A 17,053-nucleotide genomic window follows, 5' to 3' on the forward strand; every position below is an offset into this window, starting at 1 on the left:
AAAAAACAACAGTTGGAAATCCTCTCCAAATGTAAAGCTTATTTTTATAAAAATAATCTGTCCTGCTTATAGGACTCCACATGACCCCAGTGATCTCGGAATCCCAGGCCCTTTCTGCTGTAGAGACCTGAATTGAATCTTACCCGATCTGCTCAGCTCCGTAGACAGGCCCGGGCCATGAGCGATGCCAGTGGTGGCTCACGGTCCTGCCACTGGAGGATCAGACCCTGGACAGGACCTGGGTCCACCCACTGCCCACCGGGTGGTCCCTGGCTTAGCACCTTACAGAAGCACAAGGACACTTGGAAATACATATCCTAACTCCAGGACAAGAAAGATTCTTCTCGGAGCTGACTCTTTCTCATATAAGTGGACACAGCACAGTGAATTACAGCTGGAGAAAAGGTCTGATACATGAAAACATTTAGGTGTGCCTCATCCAGCTTTAGCAATCCTCTGAATTAACCAGACAATAGTTTCTGGGGGCAAACTCTCCAGTGTTCTGAATGTTTGACACTTGGAAGTCATTGCACAGAAGCTAAATCCATCAGGTGACTCCTCACCATCTGGTGTGGAACAGATATGTCACAGAACTACCAGAGAACCCTCCATGATTTAAGCAAATGAACAAAAAAAAAAAATTTCAAATGTAAAATGCTCTCTTTTTAATTACTAAATTAAGAAAGTTAAACAATTTAAAAATGTAAACTCACAAATAAATCATAACAAAAAAGGAATTAAGACTTCAGAGTTGCTACTCAGTATTAAAAACTCAATAGAAATAGGGTTTTTGATTTTTTTGTTGTTAAACACATGTAATTCAAGATTGGTACAAACAGTAACTAAAAGTGTAATACTTTGTTTCTGTGCATCCCCATGGAATGTCAAGTAGTGCATAGTTATTCCACTGGAGAACTCTTGGACAGGTAGAAAGTCATTCGTTAGCAGTACAGGACATTTAAAACACTTATTTTACAATGGGAAATGTACAACCCCCCGCCCTCACCCTCCCCATAAATTTTAGTTGCGTGAGAAAGTTTAGCAGGTTGCCATGACTACAATGCTATGGGTTTTAGACCATTTAAATGTGGTTACAAGGTTTATTAAATTAAAAAAAGTTCTGAAACATGTCAGCATTCATATTTTTATACAAGAAGTCTGTGTGGTATTGACTTCCAGCTCCCTTGGTGATATCGGCCACGTGCGAGCTTAAGTTTTAAGTTTCAAGAACAAATTGCAGTAAGTTGAAGCAAATACTTTTAAGTTTCAAGAACAAATTGCAGTAAGTTGAAGCAGAACTTGGGAATTCTGCTCAGAGGGGTTCCTGAAAGAGCCAAAGGAACAGCCATGAACCCTAAAAGTGCAACCTGGTGAAAAAAGAAAAACATGCGTTTTGTAAAAGCCAAAAACGAGGCCCCTGGTTTTCAGAACACCACAGTGCTTGGATGCTGACTTTGCAGTGAAATCCGTGCTCGGGGTCCTCAGCGTGGTGGCCTGGCTGGCCTGGGTCTCCATGTTGGCGCCCGCATGGTGTATGTGCAGGGACATACAGATCATAGGTTCCTATTTATAAAAAGGAAAAGAGCAAACACCTGTCCTGATTGATTTTTGTTAAAACATGAAAAAAAATTTTATTGTTTTAGACAAAGAGGCCACTTTTGGAAAATAATACTTTTTTTTAGTTGAATCAGGTGAAGACAGAGTTAAAATCACATAGGATTTGCATTTTTAAAAAAGGAAAGCACTAGGGTCGTTGGCACTGGAGTAACTATTTACACGGAACAGGCCTTTGACATAACATCGATACAACGCATTTTCCAAAGTCTGAGAAATAACAAGGTTCTGTCTTGAATGCTTCACAGAGGAGGTTCGGATTTGGGGACAAGTGTCATAAATGAGGGCCATGGAAGTTCGTCGGCTTCAGAGTCACATGCAATCTGATCCTGGACGGTTCTGGCTGCCGGGCAGCTGGCTGGGAGCTGGAAGCTAACAGGGAGGGGACACCTCTGGGACAGGCCTCTCGTGGGCCGCCGGGCTCACAGGTTCTCGCCGGGCTGGTACTGGGGCTCGGTGGCCGTGAAGTAGTCCTCCAGGAAACCCTGCAGGTACTCGAAGGTGGGGCGCTCCTCGGGGTCCTTCTTCCAGCAGTGGATCATGAGCTCGTGCAGCGAGATGGGGCAGTCCTGCGGGCAGGGCATCCGGTAGCCGCGCTCCACCTGCTCCAGCACCTCGCGGTTGTTCATGCCTGCAAAGACATGGCAGTGAGAGTGGCCCGGCCCCACCCGCCAGCCCCCTCTTTTCTTCAGGGCTGCACGTGGCTAATGCATGGAGAGGCCCAGCTCTCTGGAGTGGAAACCGCCAGGGTGGAAAGGGTGCGTGGAATGGACACAAGCAAAGACCTGGACACGCACAGAGACCCGGTTGACTCTCAGGCACAGAGGGGAGGGAGCCAGGCTCAACGGCTGCACACTGCATGGTGTTACCCCACAAAGCTCTAGAAAAGGCGAAACTACAGAAAGCAGACAAGGGGCTGGCAGTGGGAGGGGCTGAGGGCGCTCTGAAGGCGGGAGCGTGGCAGGGCTGGAACACTTTTCCTAGGGCCAGATAGTACATATTTTTGGCACTGCAGGTCACATATGATCTCTGTCTTCTTCATTTTTAAACGGCCTTTAAAACATACAAAACAAACACAGGCTGGAAGCCAGACCTTTCCCCCCACCTGTAGTCACTCCATCCTGTTCTATGTCACAGATACGGGGGTGTGACTGTGTTTGTCAAAACTCATTGAACTGCATTCTCAAAACTGCTAAATTTTATTGTATGTAAATCATACTTAATGAAGTTGACACAAATATACAAATAAAGCCTTTGTTGAATGAGAGCACACTGTTCTTTGTTTAGAGCCCTTGTAAGTGCCACGTTTGAATGCTATAACTTGACGTTCCTCAGGCTGGGCGAGTCCTGGGCGCCCTACTCTCCAAGATCTGCCATCATGTCCACATGGCTGACACCGTTTGACCTGGGGACCTCACAACACCCTGTGGTTGGGTGCCTCTAACGGGAGGACAGGGCATCTCCAGCGCCTGTATTGACCAATGACCCCAGCCAGGCCATCTGTCATTGGTGACTTTCTTGATCCTTTGAGGGAGCTGCCTGGGGTTGAGGCCCTAACGGAAGACGCCGTAGGAGTTGCTGACTCTGAGGCACCCAGTCTCCTGCATGTTGACCTTCTCGACAGTATGAGTCCCCAACATACAAATGAGTTCTGTTGCGAGAGCATGTTTGTAAGTCCAACAATGTCAGCCTAGGCACCCACCTAACACAATCGGCTATATAGCACCAGCTATATCCCCGCTGCTTTGACGCTTGCTCCCGGACATCCTGGGTTTGAAATAAAGATACTGCACTACTGTACTCTATACATACAGTACAAAGTACACAAAAGTACAACTTGTAGAGGATGCACACATGAGACAATGGACGCTAGGCTTACGTGATGGGACATGCGAACACACATTCGTATCTTTGAAGGTTCAGAACTTGAAGGTTCATATGTAGGGGACTCACTGTACAGGAACACCACACAGAGGGAGGCCAGCAGCCTGGCTTCTTTCCTGACTGTTGCTGGGCACTCGTCTCTCTCTTCCATCATGCCACCTTCTGCTATCTCCCTACCAAGTCGTGGTATGTTTTGGCTACTCCCTGGGTCCTGAGCCTGTGATCTGGATCCCACTCAATTTATAGCCTGGTTAATTCACAGAAGCAAAAACCTGATCTCAAGTCATAAAGAACCCTGGATTTCATTCCCTTGTCTCTCAGGGCCATGGCAGGAGAACATGGCATACCCCTGTTGATTCTGGAAGGGCCGGTGGCAACCCACTTGCTACAAACCTGTCAGCCTGGCCAGGGGCACTGGGCACAGAGCACAGCTCTGTTACTTGGGCAGGGGACACTCAGGCTTTGGATCTGCTGCCAATTCTCATTATCATGTTGTTACTGTTGGAGCTGGGTGCATCCCAGCTACTCCTGGCTGTCAATCACGGCCCTGTCAGTCATACGTCTGTGCAAACCTTTCAGAACGCTTTCTTATTTTCTGTCTCTGTAACTCTTGAGGTGAGACAATCCAGAGATTGTTTCTGTTGCACAGAAGTAGGTCTTCGAGGCAATTATTATAAAATAACCTGCCTCATGTGTCAGGTGACCCTTTATTTTAGGAGCAGGGTTTGGAGATGGAGTCTGGGTTCCAGCCTTGATGGGCCTTCTCAGCTGCCTGTGCAGGGGGAGAGACTGCTAAGCTCACTGGCCTTCAACTTCTTCCATCTGCTGAAAACGCAGATGGGGGAGCTGGCAGCAAGGGATGAGGCTGGGGCTGCCTGGGAGCATGACACGTCCACTCCTCGGGGCTCTGGACAAGCAGGCCAGGGGAGGGGGCCAGCAGTCCTCACCCACAGCTCTGAAAGACCCAACAGTCTCTGAAAACCAACATTGTTTTAACTCACTTGGCCACAGAACTGATCCAAACGACCTCATTTGGCCACGAAACCTGACCTGGTAAGCAGCCACACATGGTTTCTATTTCTTCATGCATATTGCACGGAAAGGCCAGGAAGGCGGAGAGGTCACTGCACACCATGACTGGCGTCTCTGCAGTGCCCAATCCACCGTGTGCTCAGTCCAGTCTTTGGTTTCCTCATATTCCAGGAATCTCCCCGCACTCTGTCCTGGCTGAGCCTACGGGGACTGAAGGGAAGAAGGGCAGCTGGCCTGATGCCCAAGGGGGTCGGACGGGCCCTTATGGAGGGGCTCCCCCCATGCCCCCAGTGCTTTATCCTGGTGCTGACGCTCCATCCAGCATGGCGCCACATGATTGACCCAACCATGCTGCCACTGCTCTGTGGAGCTTATGCCAGCCCATGTTTCATTTCATTAGAAAACAACTCTTCAACTGGAAAGACTGCACATTTTTAAGAAAGTCTTAATTCCACCTCTGCCAATGGAAAGTTTAATTGGCCACTTGGGTCAAGCCTGTTTTTCCAGTGCTTGGCCCAAGCCTCAGACACGGAAGAGTTGGCTGCATGGACCCCAGCACGCGGCCCCTCCCGGGGCAGCCTGCTTCCAGGGAGTGTGGAGCCGGGGACGGGCCAGGCTGGCCCATGTGGGGAACCGCAAGCCAGCACGGTCACTCAGGGCAGAATCCTGCTCAACGCTGCCTCCTCTCCTGCCTGCACTCCTCCTCTCCTCCCCTGTACCTTTTTTTCCCCAGACCTCTCGAGGCAGGGGGAACACATGAAAACAATCCCACATACCGGTCAAGTGGAAACAGACCAGTGACGGCTTTGGCAGAAAAGTGGGAAACTTGACAATGTACTTGGCCGACAATGACTGTCGGAATGGGACTAGCTCTCTCTCAGTCATCCGAGGCCAGAACCCACACGGGCTGACTGCAGACCCGGTGTCCTCACAACGTACTTCGGTGACAGTGTGCAATCAAGACGAGCCCATGCAGCAAGGCTTAGGCCCATTCTCACGTGACAAACAACAGCTAAGTTAAGTGGACTGTGTCCGAGGCTGAGTGTTCCTCAGTGAAATGCTTAGGACTGGAAGTGCTGCAGATTTTGGAGTTTTTAGGATTCTGGAATATTTACACTGTACTTCCTGGTTGAGTATCCCTAGCCCAAAAATCCAAACTACTCCAGCGAGCATTTCTGTGACTGTCATGATGGTGCTTAAACAGTTTCGGATTTTGGTGCATTGTGGATTTCTGATCTGGGAGACTCAACTTGTATTTATAAACAGTATTCTCAGCTTTAAGATCTTTGAAAACCATGCTTTTGTTAGGAAGGAAATTGCTGCATCTTCTTTTTTAGCCACTTTCCCCCAAGACACTGGCTGTGCCTAATACCCGGGAGGTGGGGCAGAGAATGGAAAGGAGCTACAGAGGGGCACGGAGGCCCAGGATGGTCAGGAGAGTCCTGGGGACACAGGGCACCAGAGGGAAGACTTCATTGTCCTCCAACTGAGGAACTGGATGGTGCTGGGAATATCTTTCTTCTTCCTGCTTTTGTTAGTGGGGAGAAAAAGAAGAGATGGAAACCTTCAAACTCTGTGTCTGGCACGTTTCAAGGAAATGCTGTCATACATACTTTGGGCTCCCAGGTGTCCTACGGGAGCTGGAGCAGGGAGCATTCGCAATGCGGGTTGAGGGATCTGCTGACCAGGGGTGGTCCTGCTGTGGGAAGGGCCATGTCTTCATGGTGTACGTGTTTCCTGGTTCCCAGTCTCGTGTGGGAGAAGAGGCTGAGGGCTGGGCAGCTGGCGGGTGCAGAGACCATTGCCTGGCTTCCCTCCAACCCTCTCAGGTAGAGAGGCTACCACCACCAGCTTCCTTCCAACCCTCTCTGCCTCTGCCCTCCTAGCCCTTGGCAGCAGCCTGCCTCTCCTGCTCTCTCTGTCATCTCTCAGGAAAACAGGCCATTGTGGCGGGTCACTCTCACAGGGTATAACCCGACAGCACTCAATCCATGCCAAGCCTCAGCTGTCTGCTGCATAGGGGCCTGCCTCTGAATCTCTTTCCCAGAGCCTCTGTGGAAGCCTCCTGTCACCTTGGATTTTAGGCTTTCGCCATGGTCCTCGATACGGCATCATTTCTGACTGGTCTGTCCAGAATGCTGCAGCTGGGACTCTGCAGCCAAGGGGGCTGGCCTTGCCTCCCACAATTAGGGCCACGTCATCCCCTCCAGGTCATCTTGCTGCTTTCTGGCAACTGGGAGGTCCATTTCCCACTCTTACTTCAAACACAAGCTGTGACAGCTGCCAGCAATGTCTACTTTCGTCTGTGTGTTTTCTTTCCCCTTCTCTCCTGTTTTTCCTCTTTTCTTTTTTTGATCCTCTTCTTTGAGCCGTGTATGAACTCAGTCTGGCCTCCGTCTTCTCCTTAGATTCTCTTGGAAAGGAAGAAAAACCTCTTTCATCAGCAGAACACCAGGCTAGACGTCACTCCCTAACTTGGACTCTCAGAAGGTGGCTTGATTTCGCTGGCCTCAGTTTATTAATTTGTCAACAAAACACCTCGGCATTTGCTGTGCCCTCAGCTGCTCAAACATAGAGTGGTTCTACATCTGCGTGGAGCTCAGAGGAGCCACATTGCTGTCGGGGATTTTACCTTTCATCTGCCCGTGTTTGCATCTGAGTTTGACTATGGGTTGCAGGAGCCTGGACTTCAGTGCCGTGTGAATAATTAAGTACTTTAACCATGGGAATGATGTTCAGGTCACCAGACACCCAAATCATGTTTGCAATCTGAGCCTTCCATTCCAAGGAGCTCTCATGCATCACAGGAGGCTCTGTCTGTGGTGCCCTTAGTCTCTCTGCACAAACTGTGTTTACTCTCAGGCTGAGCTGTGCCATGCCCATACCAGACAGTGGGAGGGATGTCACTGACACCCACTGAGCACCAGCCCTTTCCCGCCTGTGCTGGTGCTCAGTGGGTGTCACTGACATCCCTCCCGCTGTCAGATGACTATGTGCTCTGGTGGGCTTGCTGGGTAATAACCATGAGCCTTTGTATCAGGTTTCCGTATAGGATCAAAGTGAATGTTCTGGACAGAGAGATACTGATCGCACAGGACACATGAAAATAATGGGTTGGTCGCAGGAGCACAGGACTGACTTTGCTTCACTTTCCTCATCTTACTAGATACTCTGAGCAGCTGTTTAATTTTAATTTTCCTTTTAATTTTGAGTCAAAGTCTTGCTCTGTCACACAGACTGGAGTGCAGTGGCATGCTCATGGCTACTGCAGCCTTGATCTGCTGGGCTCAGGTGATCCTTCCACCTCAGCTTCTCAAGTACCTGGAACCTCAGGTGCTCACCACCATCCTGGCTAATTTTTTTTATTTATGGTAGAGACAAGGTCTCGCCATGTTGCTCAGGCTGGTCTCAAACCCCTGGGCTCAGGCAATCCTCTTGCCTTGGCCTCCCAAAGTGTTGGGGTAACAGGATTGAGCCAGTATGCCCGGCCGGGCAGTGGTTTCTATTAAGCCCACTGTATTGATAGAGAAATGGCAGTTACTGAGGTCTTGTAAAGCACACAGGTTCTTCAAGTTGATAATACAGTAGTGTAGAGAAGATCCCAGAAAGAGGGAGTGAAAGGAGAGGAAGCGGCCCATGAGGAAGCTGTGGAGCCCCACCTCGCAGGAACAGGGGCATAGAGCGGGGAATCCCTTGTGGCCTGCCCTCTGCCCACATTCTCTTCCCCGCACTGTGCCCTCCCCTGACCAGCCACACTGGCCAAGAGAAATCTTGCATGGGGAGATGACAGCATGACCCTCTCTGAGAGAACACTGCCAGCTGAAGGACAAGCCCTAGGGAATGTGAATGGGCCAGGGAGGGACCCTGCGGCCTCAGAATGGAGGCTCCCTCTGGCCTTCGCGCCTTCTCCTGGCTGCAGAGTCCTACCCCCCCACATGGGAAACCTGTTCCTGGTTGAACACAGAGGAACTTACAACTGTGGTTCAGGTTCGAAGGTGAGCAGGGGCAGGGTGGGACCTATAATTCTTCAAGGAAAAAGCTACCAGTTTCACTGACTTCCCTGACATCTTTGAGTCTTCATCAAGTGACGAGATGCATTTAAAAGAGTCAAGTGGCTGTCACTTGCTGAATGATTTGAACGTGCTTCAAATGAGTTAAGAAATGCGATTTGCTTAAGAAGGTATTCCTGCTTGGCCAGATCCTGGCAACTCCATGAAGCAGGTGCTCAGTTGGGAGCCAGGGCCCAGGATGGCCAGAACATTCTGCCTGGAACAGGACTGGAATGAGGTGTTTGCACGGACCTCAGGGTCAGCCTCCCAGGACAGCTTGGAGGACACAGGCTGCCTTGTAGATGGGAAAACATATATGTCCGTATGAAGATGATAGGAGAGAGTGAAAAGGCTCTGCAGGCTATGGGCCAAGTTTAAAAGTCTTGTTTCAAAAGCCTCAGAGGCAGCTTCTTTTTTTTTCACTTACTCTTTTTTCATTCATTCATTCACTACTTATACTTACAGAGCCTCTACTGGGAGGCAGACACAGTACTGGGCAATGAAAATTCATCAAAGGGGCTCCCTCCTCTGTAGTTCCTGGGAAGTACAGACATGGACGGTGCTGCCACAGAAAGTACCAGATGTCACAGAAGCAGCAGAAGGGGTAGCCCATTTTGTCTGGGCATGGGGAGGGCTTCACGAAGGAGGTGATGACTGGTGGGGCTTTGAGGGACTCAGACAAGGAGGCACAAGGAGAGACCTGTGTTCAGGAGAGATCTCTTGGTATGTGCGGTCACATGTGGAGGGTGGGGATGGCAAGGGAGACATCCCAAAGTCAATCAGTCACTGTTGGCTCAGAGTCTCTTACTTCCACCTCCTGCACAGTTAAAGCCCGAGTCCTGGTCCTGACCTCAAGGCCCTGCTGACCTGTCCCTGGGGCTCCAGGCCCTCCTGCTCCCTCTGCTCCAGCCACGGGGGCCTCCGGGGTCTGCAGGGTGCTGCGCTCTGTGCTCTCCCTAATGTTAAGCTCTGCTCCCACACCTACCCGGCCTCAGGTCTTTACTCAGACAGTCCCTTCCAGTGACATCCTCCCTGTTGCCCTCTCCTGCCATCCCCCTCCCTGTTTTATTTTTCTCAGTAGCCATCACCACCAGCCAATGTTCAACAGATTTGCTTATCTATCTTTGTTTACTGTTTGTCTCCTGGAAGTAGCATGGAAGGTATGACGGCAGGGACATTTGTCTGTCGGTTCACTGCTGGGCTGTCGGTACATGGGAGGTGCTATGTGGGATGATTACAGGAAAAGAGCTGTGCAGGACTCTGCAAAGCTATGGCTTCTGGAACTTATCTAGAAGGCAGAGGGATGTCATGGACAATTTAACAAGGAGGGCAAGATGACCTGGTGTGTGTTTCGTAGGATGCTAACTCTGCTGGTGACAATGCTAGAAGCGTGGGCAGCCGGGAGGCAGGGAGAAATCTGAGTCTAGAAGAAGAGAAGGCTTGAGAGAGACCTTGGAGGTGAAATGGCAGGGTGACACGCACAACTCTGATTTTATAGATCCCCAGAGAAAGGCTTTGCTTGTTTTGATTTCTCACACACAACAATCCCTCTGCAAAGAATCAGCCCTGGTGTGGATGCAAGAGCAGCTCTGAGCCCCACCTCGCAGAGAGGCAGGCTAAGCCACAATGCTAAGACACACAGGCTCGGGCACGCACAGGACTGGGTACCACGGAGCTGTGCTTGGAGTTGTGTCTATGGGTACATGTCTGGAAGGCAAGAGTTCTCTCCTGTGAGGTGATAAGACCCCAGCACCCCCATGTCAGTCTCAGCATAGCATCTCAGGTGCTGCCTCCTTTGGCTTCAAGGTCCTCAACCAACTTGAGACTGTCCACCCCCACCATCCATTCCTCTCACAGAGCTTGCCCTCACCTCCGCACATGCTCCATTCAGGGTTCTTTCTCTGAGGCTCACTTCTGGACCTCCTTTCATGCTGGGCAAAAATGTCTGGAAAGTTGGACAGGTGTGGTGGCACATACCTCTAATCCTAGCACTTCGGGAGGTTGAGGTGGGAGGATTGCTTAAGCCCAGGAGTTTGAGACCAGCCTGGGCAATGTAGCAAGACCTTGTATCTTAAAAAAAAAATTGCCAGGTATGGTGGCATGCACCTGTATTCTCAGTTACTTAGGACACTGAGGTAGAAGCATCGCCTGAGTCCAGGAGCTTGATGCTGCGATAATCACAAGCGTGCCACTGCACTCCAAGCTGGGTGACAGAGAAGGACTCCAACTTAGGAAAAAAATGCCTGGAAAGCTTTTATAGGACCATCGATAAGTCAACTCTTCCTCTACTCCCTCTACTCTTAACTACCAGCCAATGTCCCTTCCTATGTGGGGGCAGCAGAAGGCCATTCTCAGGTATGGAAGAACCCAGAAAAGAAGTGTACCCCCACCACTTTAAAAAAAAGAGTTACTTGAAGATGCTCTCCAGCCAGCTGAGAAAGTGCTCCATCCAAAGGCAGGGCGGAAGTCATGATGGACAGGGCAGAGGTCTGTCCTGGGGGCCACCAGCAGGCCACAGTGTGACCTGCTGAACTGAGAAGCAATCCCTTGGCACACGCTGCCTGACTGGGCCACACCAGCACACAGCAAGGAGGTAGAGAGCAAGGCCTGTCCCCTTCCACAGTGACATCTGGGCGAGGCTTAATGAAACTGTTTGCTCCCAAGGAGTTGTTATCCTTATTAGGGTAATAATCCTGTAATTGGAATCCTCTGTAAAGGCTTCTCCCTCAAGAAGAGTTTGCTGTCAGCTTCACAAGACCAATTAAATGTGATTATAGCTACGCCAAAAAAACAACAGCCAAGGAGCACCCGTGGCTGGGGAACTGCAAACACTTTTCTGTGGCTTTCTGGGTGAGGAGCTGCTCACGTCACAACCCCCGCTGACACAGCTGCCCGGTCACCACGGCCACCCAGCCAGGCCTGGCGCCTCCCGGGCAGTGGGCTCTTGACCACCCACCTAGCCATGTGTCCCCGCTTCATCTTACAAGGCCTCTCTCCAAGTCACACTGGGGTGCATCCTCGTGGCCTTGGTGGCTTCCAAGCAAGGATCTGGGGCTCTCCTCCCACCTCCTGGCCTGGGGGAGCCATACCTGCCTTCCTGGTGTGGCAGACTCCCCTCTTCATGGCCCCCCCCCACGCCTACAGAATGAGAGCAGTGGTCCACTGTGTGCCAGTGGGGACTCAGACTAGCTGCACAATAAACCAGCTTGGCTCTCATTCAGACTCTTCTGGCCATCCTCACAGGATTCTGTTGAAAGGTTCCCCCAGGACCTGTTGTGTGTAGACACCTGAACCATGTGCGCCTGACCCCAATCTCAGAATTAAGGTTTGGGGTCCATAGTGGGTAAGTCAAGTAATTCATCCCTTGAGGATGACTTCCTCTAATTATACATGAGTAACAAATAACGCTGATTTCTTTTTTCCTTTTTTATTCAGTTGGGATCTCACTCTGTTGACCAGGCTGGTGTACAGTGGTAAGCTCACGGCTACCACAGCCTTGGCCTCCCGGGCTCAGGCCATTCTTCCACCTCAGCTTCTCAAGTAGCAGGGATTATAGGTGTGTGCCACCACGCCTAGCTAATTTTTTGATTTTTGTAATAAAGACTAGGTCTTGCCATTTTGCTCAAGTTGGTCTTGAACTCCTGGGCTCAAGCAAACCTCCTGCCTTGGCCTCCCAAAGTGCTGGGATGACAGGCATGCGCCCCCGTGCCCAGCCTACTCTCCTCCTGGACTTGATGCATATTTAATCTATCTGACCATCAGGCCACGGGCGCAAGGATGAGATGTTTTTATTTGCTCAATGTTGTGACAGCACCTGACCCTAGGCAGGTGCTAACTGATGTTTGCTGAGAGCATGGGTGTCTCATTCGTACTAGTTCTCAGGTAGAGCAAAATGCCCGGCATAGTCACTGACCAAAGCCACGTTGCAGGAATGATTCTAGTCTAAGTTGTAAGATGAGGCCATTTTCTTTATGCTAAAACCAACCCTGACCCCAGACTCTCCCCAGAAATGCACACCTCCCTTCCCTCTGGGGCATTCACCTCCGCCCCTTTGTCTGGGCTTCTGTGTGGACCCCGAGAAACAAAAAGCAGCTTTGTGTGACTGGCAGGAAAGGCTTCCCAGAAACGCAACACAACACTGACCTCCCCCGAAGTGCACTGAACACATTGGGTGGCCGTGGCCCTGGTGGATCAGGAAGAAATCAGCTCCAAAGTCAGACGATAAAAAAGAGGCACCTTTGCAACTTCACAACCCCCAGACCTGCACACTTTCCCCTTGAGCAGCAATTCAACCACTCCCCTCCTGTCTGTGTCTAGCCCCCCTGTCCCCCCGGACGCCCTTTCTTCCGAGCTGCTGGCTCCTCCTGGGGTGTCTGCCCATCTGTGTGTGCTGGGGTGCAGCCTCTGCCCCATCCATAAACTGACTCACACAGTCTCTGAACACTTGTGCCTCAGGGACTGGGAATTGGTCAGTTTTGCCTTCCGGTCAATGGACTCTCAAGGCCCACAACCAGCCAGGGAAGAGATTCCCTGCATGGGCGCTTCTGTGTTCTCTGAAGATGACCAGACACAATCACAAAAAGCAAACAAAGGGGTTATACATTAATCTGCCCCTGTTGGCTCCTCTGACTGCCAAGATGTGATTACAAGCCCGGGATTTGCAAGAGACCTAAATTCTTCATTAATCTCCACTATCGTTCCTATCACGGTTTTCCCCCTAAGCTCCTTCCTTAGGCAGAGAATGGGGGAGCTGTGTTCTTCCCTCACTCAGCCGTAACTGAAAAAGATGTCCTTAACATTTCAAGGGGCAGCTCGTCCCTGTGCCATAACCGCTGAGATGTGGAGGTGAAATGGCACACGTGTCACGGCCTGTCTACATTAATGAATTTGAGCCTGGATAACTCTAAACCCATGGTTTCCTTGGAAAGCATGAATCTGATAATGCAGAAAAAAATTCCAGGACCTGAGACTCTCCGGTTCTCTCCAGGCGACTTGCCCTGGCATTGCACGTCCTGATGCAGCAGGCCGTGAGTGGGCTCAGAGTCATGCCTCATGGGCCAAGCCCTCCCAGCCATCTGGAGCTAGGGCCTATGGATGGAACAGGTCCGGGTGGCTCCTGCCTGCCCACCCACGGGTCAGGGCTGCAGTATAATAAAAAAGCAGTGGGAGCTTTTCTTCTCTTTCCCAGACATGTCTGCAAGCTCCATTTGGGCAGAGGCCCTGCCAGTGACACTTCTGCTCTGGGAATCACAGGCACACCTCCTCTGAAAGAGGTGAGATTCCCTGCCCCAAGGGGGACTGACAAGCTCAGAGTGGTGCTGATTACATCAAGCCTGGAACATAGTGTACGCCGCCCGTCTACACGCCATGGTGGCTCCTAGTTCTGCTTTCCTCTGGTCAGAGGCCCGTCCGTGCAACGCTGCTCTTACCTGGGTACGGTACTCTTCCTTTGGTGACCAGCTCTGTGAGTAAGATTCCAAAAGACCACACGTCAGACTTGATGGTGAACCTCCCATACAGGGCTGCCTCTGGGGCTGTCCACTTGATAGGGAATTTTGCACCTGCAGAATAAACACCTGGTTACTCCTCAGACAGAGGACGCTGCCCTGGGTGTGGGCGGGGGAGGGCATGCACATGCAGGGATCTCTCACCGGAGCAGGTGAGAGAGGACAGCTGCCAGGTGACATGGTGTGCTGGGGAGTGGGGAGATGTGGGGCCTGGTCCGGTTGTGCGACCTTGAACAAGCCAGTTCAAATGTCCCATCAACGGACTGGGCTTCACTACACCTTATGATCTCAACAAAGCGGGGGAAAGCACTAGTTTCTTGTGATTTAGGAAGTTGTTTACCTTTTTTTTGCTTTAAAATAATGCTATACTTTAATAAACATACACAGAATTAAATCATAGTGCTACTCTCATGAATCGACTGGTATACAGGACCCAAAAATAGTTGGGTCTTCAAGGTGCATAAATACCTAATCACACTACCATGCTTCTCCCAGGGTGGGACGAATTGTTGCACCCATGTGCTCTGCTGAATGAAATGGGTGACCCACACCCACACTCCACAGAGGATGGGCTTAGCCTCTGGCCTTCCCCTCCCCAGTCCTTTCTGGCTCCTGTTGTGACCGTCTTCACTCCTGGGACAGTGCTTTCCACACCCTGAGATCATGTTCTCACCACCCTGCCTCTCTTCTCCCCGCACAAGAGAGCACTGTATAAGGTTTGTTTTTTAAAGAACAGCCTTGCCTTCATGACTGCCTTAAGAGTCTCTGCCTTTTTAAGACCAAGGAGCAAATTCATGTCAAAGTTAGTCGAGTCTTTTCTTTCAAATTTCTCTGATCATTAAAATAATCCTGTCTCGAAGCCAAAAGGAGGGGTGTGCACAACCTGCCCTTACAAGGCTGGATATGTCCAAGAACTTGAAAGGGGCCCAGCAGCCTGTGCTTGGCAGTGTTCTAGATAGCTCACTGAATTAACTCAAAGTAAAAACAAAACAAATTTTTATTACTGATGTAAACACAATTATATGTTTAAAGCATGTTAATTCTGCTTAGGGACTCCTAAAAAAAAATCATACAAAGGCTGACAAAATCAGATATTTTCTTGTATCTTCTATAAAAAGTCACTGCGTGCAAGAGTGGCAAATGATTAAAATCTTTAAGTTAGCATGGTTTTAATAGCTGGGGTATGATGAATTGCAGCAATTAGATTTTTGTTTTAAATACAGCATATGATAACGTCTCTAGTAAATCTACCCTGGCATTTTCTGGCAATATAATCTTCCTCTTTGTCTTTTCTATGCCTGTGTGAAATGAAATTTTAAAAATCCTACTATTTCATTATGAGGCATCTCACTGGAGCAGAAAAGTTATTCTGTAGTTTTCTTCTCATTTTATGCATTATTTTTAATTAGCTCTGTTTCTCAAGCATAATTATTTATAACTTTTCCTCTGTGCTGGATGATACCACACAAGACCTGGCATTCTCTGAGCAGTCATTTTGTTTGTGAGTTTCTTTTGAAGTATCTTCTCATACTCCCTATCTTTGTTTGTGAGTTTCTTTTGAAGCATCTTCTCACACTCCCTATCTGTGGGCATTCTGCTCGTGTGGCTTTGGACTCAGCCACTGGGAGTCACAGGGCAGATTTTCTTCAGGGTCCAGAACAGACCTTGCCATGGGCTCAACCTGGGTTGGAGTCCTCTCTGGGACCAACCTGGGTTGGAGTACTTCCCAGGCCCACCCTCACCTGGAATCCTCCCCAGGCCCAACCTCGCCTGGAGTCCTCCCTGGGCCCAACCTGGGCCTGGGTCCTCCCTAAGCCCACCAGGGCTGGAGTCCTTCCTGGGCCCAACTGTGGCTAGAATCAGTCCTCCTACTTTGGAGGATTAAAGCTATACTAAACAAATTTCTGTTTAAAACAGCTCTCCAGTCAAATGGCTTAGAAGCCCTTGACTGTCTTTGAAGCAAACGGAACATCTTTCTTGGCTGTGCAGACAAATCCTGTAAATAAAATGACAAACTTCGGAGCGTTTCTTCCTTTCTTTGAGCCACCTGACATTGGTGAAGGGGTATGTGTTGCTGAAAACAAGCCATCTAAAATTTGGATGAAGTCATTCTATATTTTCTGAGAGATTTCATAATTTTAGATTAAAAAAAGACAACATAAGAGCCAGTTACACTAGTATGTTGTACTGTTTTCTCATTTTATAACCTATAATACTGATTATGATATGCAAACCTTAAAAAATAGTCAACGCTAAGGCTGTGTAGTGCAGTGGATCTTTGACAGGAAGTCACTTGTAGATATATATGCTTTGACTCAATAGTGGGGGTTGATACATTTATTTTGCATTAGTTTTCTTTTCTTTTTTCTTTTTTTGAGTTGGAGTCTCACTCTGTCTCCCAGACTGGAGTGCAGTGGCTGCTCCCAGCCACCGCAGCCTCAACCTGCTGGGCTCCGGAGATCCTTCCACCTCAGCCTTCCAAGTAGCTGGAACTACAGATGCGCGCTACCACGCCCGGCTAATTTTTGATTTATTGTAGAGATGAGGTCTCGCCAAGTTCCCAGGCGGGTCTCAAACCCGCAGGCTCAGGCAATCCACTCACCTCAACCTCCCAAGGCGCCGGATTACAGGCTGAGCCACCGAGCCCGGCTGCATTAGTTTTCTAAGACAAGCAACATATTTACACCAAGCCAAGTATTTACCATGTTTTTGGAGCAATAAAAAAAATGTCTTTGTCCAGCTTCTTCTATTTCTTTTCTGCCTTAAAAATAGCAGCTGCTTTTGACAAAAGCAGCTTCTCTAAGGAAACTCATATTTTCCTTTTCAAGATAGACAAGGGTTAAACTAAACCAGCGACCTGGTATTGATGATTAACCAAGGTTTCTACTGAGAAGAATCGATGATTACTCTGTTACACATCTCAGTACCTCTATCTCCTCTTATCTTGGCATCTGGTCTCCTGAGGGT

The 17,053-nt window shown here is 49.6% G+C and overlaps 1 protein-coding gene across 1 annotated transcript in view; it reads right to left on the reverse strand.

The window, feature by feature from the left end:
• Positions 1-641: 641 nt before the first annotated feature.
• The window catches only part of FYN (FYN proto-oncogene, Src family tyrosine kinase), a 158,464-nt gene continuing 142,052 nt past the window's right edge, over positions 642-17,053 (reverse strand). The window contains exons 13-14 of the mRNA XM_021712853.1: positions 14,009-14,140; positions 642-2,245 (exon numbers count right to left, since the gene is read on the reverse strand). Coding sequence (XP_021568528.1) covers positions 2,037-2,245; positions 14,009-14,140 — 341 coding nt within the window. The 3' untranslated portion in view covers positions 642-2,036. The remainder of the gene's footprint in view (positions 2,246-14,008; positions 14,141-17,053) is intronic.

The sequence above is a fragment of the Carlito syrichta genome, unplaced genomic scaffold, assembly GCF_000164805.1.
Source record: "Carlito syrichta isolate Samal-C Ts95f unplaced genomic scaffold, Tarsius_syrichta-2.0.1 Scaffold303669, whole genome shotgun sequence".
In the NCBI taxonomy this organism is placed as follows: Eukaryota; Metazoa; Chordata; class Mammalia; order Primates; family Tarsiidae; genus Carlito; species Carlito syrichta.